Consider the following 9,131-nt stretch of genomic DNA (forward strand, 5'->3'; position numbering starts at 1 on the left):
TTAAAATTGCATGGCATATAAACATTAGGTACATTTGCATTAAAATGTTCTATTAGAACATATTTTTCTTGTACATTAAATTTTTTTTAAAAAGATTTAATTAATTAGATTTCTTTTTTTAAAAAATAATAATTAAAAAATTCAGGCCGCCTCGAGTGGACCGGGTCAGCCCGGCCCGACCCTATTTCCTTTTTCCCTTTCTTTTTCTCACGCGAGTTGGCCCAGTGCCTATTCCTTCCGGCCTGGCCCGCACTGTTCATTTTCCCCTTCCACCGTTTCTCCGCAGAGAGAAGACGGAGCGAGAGGAAAGGAACGCCGGTGCAGGGGAAGGACTGAACAGTGATAGCGGCGGAGGTGCAGAGGGAAGCAGATCCGGTCGGCGACCGGCCGGCCACGGCAGGGCTGGTCGGGAGTGACCGACCGGCCACAAAAGGGCCATGAGGCCGCGTAAACCAGGCGAGTTCCAGAGGGAGAGAGAGGATGAGAGATGAGAGATCGAGAGAGTTTCTTACCCGACCAGTCACCTCCATGCTCGCCGTCCGACGACCTCCTGCCGGCGCCCTCCCTCGCATTTCCTCTCTCCCGATTCCCACGTCTTCGGTGAGTTTCTTGTTGGCTCGAGCCCCTTTTCCCGAGGATCTCGGCTCGGAGGCCTCGCGGGGCGGTTGGCCATAGCTCGATTCATCTCGAGCTCGCCCACTAAGCCTCCGTCTCCGAGCCGGGTAAGGATTTTAACAGTCAAAATTCATTCCCGTGAACTCCGGCTGCCTGGCGCCATTTTGGCCGAACCGTGAAGTCAAGTGTCGGTCTCTTTAAGTCCACATGCTTGTTGGGTTTGAGCTGGCTTTTGTGTTTGATTTCAGTTGTTTCTTGATGATTCCCTTTGAGCCCAGACTTGAGTTCGGGTTCCAAAAAAAAGGGTCAATATCTTCCTCTCAAGAACTCACCTTCCTCAGTATGTCACTCAATTCTTTCAACGGAGGGCTACCGTTTGACATGGGAAAATGAGAGCTATAAACAGCATCGATCTTTCTCAGAACCGACTTACCGGCACCATAACGAGGTCCATCCACGAGTTGAACAGCCTTGCTCCTCTCAACTTGTCTAGGAACTCGTTTTAAGGATCGATACTGCGATTGATCGGCGACCTTAAAGGGTTGGATTTCCTCGACCTCTCCTACAATGAGTTATTAGGGGCGATACCCGAGTCCATGGAAGGACTTACATATTGCAAACTTTGAACTTGTCCTTTAAAAGAATGCTATTACCTAGAGGTCAACCTGGAGAACCCCCTAAATCACGTCTGATTCCGTGGGTGGCCCCGTTCTTTAGTGTTTGCACATATGCATCTATTTTCTCTGTGAGGCTACGAATGGACCTTTGACTAAAGCTCCATACGCATTCTTTTAAATATCAGATATTTTCAACCTATAATATCTCTGAATTCTGGATCATGTAGTTTGTTGTGTTCCCTTCACATTGGAAAGCAACCTATTGATTTTTCCACGGAGACACCATTTGGGTCATTGTTTGGTCATTTAAGACAATAATTAGTTAGGTGTTGGGATGAATACTAAGAATAGGTCCTAATTAGCAAAGTGTCTATTGATGCAATCAAAAGACACTATGTTCACCATGGAGAAGTTCATCTCTTTAGCATTTCATCTTTTGCTCGCTTCCCTAGTGATGTTTCAGCCTGCCATTTGCTCCAGCAACTTCACTGATCAAGATGCGCTCCTCCGCTTCCAATCAGCGATCGAGGTCAACCCGATGAACACCATCAAAGGCGGCAATTGGACCGCGGAAGCAAACTTTTGTGAATGGATTGGTGTCGTTTGCAGCAACCGCAGGCAGAGAGTCATGGCTTTAGACCTCTCGCACGTAGGTCTCCAGGGAAGACTCTCTCCTCATCTAGGCAATCTCTCTTTCCTCGTTTCTCTTGATCTTCTCCACAATAGTTTCTATGGGAGAATTCCGATGGAAATCGGTCGTTTACGCCGCCTGAAAGAGCTCAAACTCGGATTGAACCAGTTTGAAGGAAACATTCCTCCTAATTTAGCCCAGTGCCAAAATCTCGAAGTGATATCACTCACGATGAACAGGCTAACCGGTGGCATACCGATAAGAATTTGGCACCTTCCCTAAGTTGCAACAACTTTTTCTTAGCCTCAACGAATTGAGGGGTCAAATTCCGAGCTTCCTGGGCAACATATCCACATTGCAGGACATTACTTTGGCCAAGGCCAATCTCACAGGTTCAATTCCTCCAACACTTTTCAATGGATCGCTCACCGATGTCGACTTTATGTATAATAATCTCTCAGGGAGTCTTCCCTCCGATCTTTGCTCCCGCTGGCCTAACATTCGGAGGCTTTTGCTGTCTTACAACGAATTCAGCGGCATGCTACCAGAGACGCTAACCCAATGCAAAGAGCTTCTCGTGTTGTCGTTGTCACACAATCGTTTTCAGGGAAGCATTCCTCGAGACATGGACAGCTTGCAAAAGCTGCAGGAGCTCTATCTCGGCAGTAACAACTTGACTGGCATGATTCCTCGAACCATCAGTAACATGTCAAGCTTGCGCATGCTGTACGTAGGAATTAACCACATCGAAGGGGACATTCCGAGTGAGATTGGCAAGTTGGTCAATCTGAATGAAATGAGCCTTCAGAATAATCTGCTAACGGGCGAAGTGCCAGAGGAGGTTTTTAACATTTCTTCTCTACAAGTGCTTTCTTTGAGGGGCAATTCCCTCTCCGGAAGCCTTCTCCCGAGTAGCGAACTAAGCCTTCCAAATTTGGAAATACTCATTCTCTCGGATAATGGCTTTGGTGGCAACTTCCTACAGTATATTTCGAATTTTTCGAGCCTAATCCGTTTCGATGCTGGGAAAAATCAACTCAGCGGACCCATACCCACAAGTTTGGGCAACTTGAAGAACCTCAGACTCTTTGCGGTTGCATCAAATCAGCTAACAGGAGAGACTGATGGTTCGGAGCTTGGTTTTATCTCTGCTTTATCTAATTGCCAATCGCTTGAAATTTTGATTCTGGAAGATAACCCGCTTCGTGGCTCCATACCAGAATCTATCAGAAACTTGTCCAGTTCCTTACAATTTCTATTCGCTCCATACTGTCAAATAAGAGGTCACATTCCGGGCGAAATGGGTTTCCTAAAGAGCTTGACTTTCCTAGAGTTGAGTGACAACGATATAGTGGGCAACATCCCATCATCGATCGGAGGACTAGAAAGCCTGCAAAGGCTGCATCTTGATAACAACCATCTTGAAGGACCGATCCCCAATGAGATATGCAACTTCACAAGTTTAGGAGAGTTGCTGCTCCGGCAAAATAGGATATCGGGATCGATCCCGAATTGCATTGGAAACCTGAGCAGGCTTCAAAAGTTTACCTTAAGTTCAAATAACATGACATCGGTTATACCTGTTAGCCCGTGGAACCTTGAAGAACTAATCTTCCTCAATCTGTCACTCAATTCTTTCAATGGAGGACTACCACTTGACATGGGGAAAATGAGAGCTATAAACAGCATTGATCTTTCTTGGAACCGACTCACCGGTGCCATATCCAGTTCCATCCAGGAGTTGAAGAGCCTTTCTTCTCTCAATTTGTCAAGGAACTCGTTTCAAGGATCCATACCGCAAGCAATCGGCAACCTCAAAGGATTGGATTTCCTCGACCTCTCCTACAATGAGTTATCAGGCGCAATACCCAAGTCCATGGAAGGACTTACATATCTGCAAAATTTGAACTTGTCCTTCAATAAGCTACCAGGAGAAATTCCTAATGGCGGACCCTTCGCAAATTTCTCAGCTCTCTCGTTCATTGGGAATGAAGCACTATGTGGAAATGCGGCTTTTCAAGTCCCACCTTGCAAAGAAAATGGAAAGAAATCATCAAGGGACATGCCACTCCGGTACTATACATTATGGTTCCAACTGTATTATACTTTTAGTCCTCGTTATTTGCTTGCTTAGAAAACATCAGAACACTGGCAAAAAAGCTCCAGTTTCAGTGGAAAACCCGCCTAGAATTGAACACCCGATGATATCATATCGGGAGCTTTGCTCTGCTACTAACAACTTCAGCGAAAGCAATTTGCTCGAAGCAGGATGCTTTAGCTCTGTATGCAAAGGGACTCTAGTCATTGGGACAGACATCGCTATTAAAGTACTGAATCTCCATATTGAAGGTGCTATCAAAAGTTTCGACGCAGAATGTGAGGTTTTCTGCAAGATCAAGCATCGGAATCTCGTCAAGGTGATTAGCACCTGCACGAACACCAATCTGAGAGCTCTGGTGCTGCAATACGTGCCCCACGGGAGCTTGGAGAAGTGGCTTTATTCCAACAACTATAACTTGGGTCTCCATCAGTGAGCGAAGATAATGGTTGACATAGCAACAGTGGTCGAATACCTCCACCATGGCCAACTAGAACCCATTGTGCACTGTGATATAAAGCCTAGCAATATTCTTCTAAACGAGAACTTGGTTGCACAAGTCTGCGACTTTGGAATCGCGAAGATTCTGGCTGAGAACAAGCTTGAAACACAGAGCCGAACTCTCGGCAAGATTGGTTACATTGCTCCAAGTACATTTGTCGAATTTTAACTAATTCAAGCCTTTGATTGCTGATATAATGTTATAATATAATAGAGATATATTAACGGTTGTATGACTTTCGATCTTATTACTTATGTCCCAAAAAGTAAAATGTTAATAATTGATATTCTTATGTAACAATCTATGATGCTTGCAGAGTACAGTTCGGAAGGAAAAGTCTCGACTAAAGGAGATGTGTACAGCTTCGGCATATTGTTGTTGGAAGTGATTACTAGGAAGAAGCCAACCGATGAAATGTTCGATGCGGATATGAGCTTGACGCAATGGGTAGGTGCAACAACTCCAGACAGAGTGCTTGACGTCGTGGATAGAGGAATCCTTAGCACGAAACATGAAGATCTGATGCTCCCGGAACTCGAGAGGATAGTCTTATCGATCCTAGAGTTAGGACTAGAATGTTCAAAGATCTTGCCTGAGGAAAGAATGGACATGGAAACTGTCATGGTTAAGCTCAACAAGATAAAGTTGTTACTTCCTTGACAAGAAATAAGGTGTACACAGTAATTTGAGCATAGTATCATCTTTGTTTGTACACATTAAGTTTGTAGAATTTGAGCATTGTATAATATTTGTTTGTACACAAAAATTTCGTTTTGACGGAATTGGGTATAGACATCTGCAACAAATTTCATGATCTTCTTTTGAGCTTTATGAGTGAGACGAAAACAATTGAAAGCACGACAAGATTTTCCATCAATGAAATTTCACCCAACAAGAGTCCAACTCGTATCTAACTTCGGAAGGCATAACAACTGCTATGTTCTCCAAGTAGAAACATTGTCTTTAGAATTGGTAGATTTCACTACAAAAAAATAAGATTTTAGCAACGGCATTTGCCACGAAAACTTTGGCAAAACCCGTCGCTAAATGAATTTGCGACGAAAAAAATTTTGTCGCCAATTCGGCGTCGCAAAATTTAGCGACGAAAAATTTCAGCTTTCGTCGCTAATTTGCCACGAACTTTATTCGTGGAAAAATTCGTTGCTAATTTGTCACGAACTGTATTTGTGGCAAAATTCGTTGCTAATTAGCAATGGCATTTGCCACGAAAGTTGCAACGAAAATAGCGACGAAAAGAATTTTGTCGCCAACTCAGGTCACAAAATTTAGCGACGAAAAATTTTAACTTTTGTCGCTAATTTTTATTAATTAGCGACGAAAAATTTATTAATTAGCAACGAACATTGTTCAGGAACGAATTTAGCGACGAATTTTTATTAATTAGCGACGAACATTGTTTAGGAATGAATTTAGCGACGAATTTTTATTAATTCTTTAGCGACGAACTCTGCACGAATATTGTTTAGGGACAGAATTAGCAACGAAATTTTATTTTTGCAACGAACTTTTATAATTTGTGATCGTATGATAAAATCATTTCTTTTTTTTTTCGATTTTAAATCTAATTAAAAGAAAAATTAATTTCTACAATTGATATTTAACATTGATTAAGCACTTACTAACATCAAAATATTATAATAATATGAACATGAAATACATTCATCTACATTTTCCACGGGAATGACATAAATATTTTTCTTTATAGTACACATAATGAGAGAATAAATAATCTTGAGCACTTTAAAGCACCTGCTTAAGCAACCTCAAGGTGGCAATCCTCCTACTAGCATTTCCAACAATTCCTTCACTAAAATGGACAATTACAAAGAAAAAGATACATTGTTGAAGTGCCACCAAGTTCACAACCTCATCTAGGTCACCAGGACAAGTCCTATGTAATTTGATCTAGGCAGAAAAACAAGTAATCTAAAGCACAAAACACAACTAATCTTCGCAAACACAAGCAGTGTCGCATCGCACAACTCATCCTGCAGTTGTTTCACATTGAAAGACTACCATGTTTAGTTCGCAGCCATTAGTAGCATGAAGTAAGGCAAACCAGTGACCAGGAAGAAATGAGTTTAACCTCACTCAACATCCAATGAAGCTCATCCCTAGCTTCGGATATCCTCTCTCTGTCATTGCTATTGACCACAAAGATAAGTCCCTAGGTGTTCTGAAAATAGTGTCTCCACAGGGGTCGAATGTGCCCTTAAGCCGATCCATACGAGGCAACCAAATCAACGGAACCTGACCATATGACAGCATCAAACACAAGCACTAGCAATTATCATTTGTAAAGAGGACCATTAATGAATATAAGACCTAATACAAGACAGTTCAAGCAAATATAGCTGCTTGAAGTGATTGATCTGCGAAAGACAACCAATGAGTCCTTATAGTTAACATCACCAGCTACAGCATTTGATAATTCCTACTAATACTTTTCAGTACTGGTGAGCATAAACAACGAAATAAACTCGTTGAAAGCTCTATGCACAGGGAGCAAAAGTGCAAACCTCCAAAGCCTCTCTATCACTTTTCCTTGCCCAATATGCTGCTCGAGAACTTCAGGGACATCATCAGGGGTTACATAGCCATACCTACAATCAGATCATAAAGTCAACTCACATAATGCTATTCAAATCAATATTTCGTGGTTTCTACAGCTTGAGAAAGAACTTAGAGAAAGTTTAAACCAGGACTGACCAATGACCCATGATTGTTCCCTCAGAATCTGGAGAGAAGACTATCAAATTCCCAGCATATTTGTGGCCACCTATGTGAGAGCATGGGCTAACAAACAGCTGATCCCCTTCATAAGAAAATCCAAGTCACATATCAAAGCAACAGCTAACCATCTCACAGCAGATGTAAAACTCCCCTTCAAGAAGTAAACAGAGGGAAGAACTCACTTGTATTTGATCATCTCAGGGAAGATCAACACATCCCCATCCGAACACTCGATCCCATTGCATCCTCCACACATGGTCAGCCTCGTCTACAAAAAGAAAACCACAAGTCAAAATGCAAGAAAATCCACAAATCATCAACAAACCTTCCTCGTCAGATCCAGAGTCCAAACCAACTCCACAACCACGATTTCCGCACAACAAAAAAAAACACCAACGCCACGCGCGAGCACAAAAACCCTCGACCTTCAATCCGAACCAACCTTGACGGGGATTTCACTCTTGCGGGCCTTGAGGGCGGCCCCGAGCAGCTTGGGGGGGAGGGTCGACGATGTTGGCGAGGCTGCCCTTGTACATCTCCGGCCGCTGGAAGCCGAACTTTGCCTCATTGTCGGCGGGGCTATAAGAGTTTCCAAGTTTACTAATCCCAATAAATAGCACGAAAGAAAATAAAAGTATTTGGGAATAACCTCAAAATCACGTGAGTCACACAAGAAATGATAATGGAGGATTTTTTTTAAAGACTCAAACTAATTCACTATTTCAATGTTGATTAGAATGTCATTCTTACGATGGGAATTTTAAGTGTGTCTAAAGTCTTCCCATACACTTTCTCAGTTTTCCCATTGGTAGCCATATAAAGAAAATCAACCACTGTGGACTGAAGACCCGTTTCGCGACCCAGAACACAATAGCCAACTAGAATCTAGAATGCATTCGTTTCTCCTTCTTCAAGTTATTTAGCATTCTTAGCATATTTATTCTGATGTCACCCACAACAAACTCATTAGCTGGTAACTCTTGCTAGGCCAAGCCAATTGTTCCATTTCTTGTGACCAGTCCATGAGGCAGCATCACTTGAAAGACCACTATGTCCTTCCTTTATCACACATTATCCTCCATATCGACCACCTTAAATTTACATATGAGTAACGTTTCTCCTACCCACTATCAATCCAGTTCTAGTAACCGGTAAGGCTAGGCCCTTCCAAAAGTAAGATAACATCCGCGATGGAATATCATCCAACATATCAGACAACAATTTTTGTCAAGTACCTTACCCGACATGAAGATCATAACAGGAAAGATCAATTTGATCCAAGTTGGAGTCCTGATTGTTCACTCCATGCCTGTTGATGGCGCAAAGTATCATAGTTACAACTAAAGTTCATATTTCTAGAGTCTAGCCTCCCAAAGTTGTGGTCACGATATATTGCCACCACACCATCACGAGCAAAAGATCCTAGGGACAACCAAATATTGCTGCTTAGCAGAGCTCTGTCATGTAAATGTTATGCCGCCTGAGTAATTTAGAACAATCCACTTCTCCCACTGATAATCACAGCGAAATATGTACCCAAGCTTCCCCAAATCGCTCTAAGTTTCCGTATACCTTAATTTTAGACAACATTATCCAGCTCTCAGCAGGACTGCCCTGAACATTTCTTGGCATACATTTGACAGAAAAAGGCAGTAATATAATGCAGATCCACGAACGAAACGTCAAGAAATACAAAAATAATCGCCCAGCAACAACCAAATCAGCAGAGAACTAACCACAACCAGTTTTGCATGAAGCAACCAGATCAGCAGAAAACAAAATGCAGCAATCATTCAAACGAAGAACCGAGAGATCGAAGACATACCTTGGTGAAGATCCCCACTCCGCACTCCATGGCAATCTTCGCAAGGAAGAGATCGTCGGCGAGAAGCCTCTCCTTGAAACCTCCAAACT

At 42.6% G+C, this 9,131-nt stretch overlaps 1 protein-coding gene across 1 annotated transcript; it reads left to right on the forward strand.

The window, feature by feature from the left end:
• Positions 1-1,635: 1,635 nt before the first annotated feature.
• LOC130137889 (receptor kinase-like protein Xa21) lies at positions 1,636-4,397 on the forward strand. Its single transcript, XM_056310398.1, has 3 exons — positions 1,636-1,881; positions 2,225-3,960; positions 3,998-4,397. The coding sequence occupies exons 1-3, from the start codon at positions 1,636-1,638 to the stop codon at positions 4,395-4,397; spliced, it is 2,382 nt and encodes a 793-aa protein (XP_056166373.1).
• The last annotated feature ends 4,734 nt before the right edge of the window (positions 4,398-9,131 follow it).

This window comes from Syzygium oleosum, unplaced genomic scaffold (genome assembly GCF_021117445.2).
Source record: "Syzygium oleosum isolate NSW1041296 unplaced genomic scaffold, Sole_v2.1 Sole_v2.04, whole genome shotgun sequence".
Classification (NCBI taxonomy): domain Eukaryota; kingdom Viridiplantae; phylum Streptophyta; class Magnoliopsida; order Myrtales; family Myrtaceae; genus Syzygium; species Syzygium oleosum.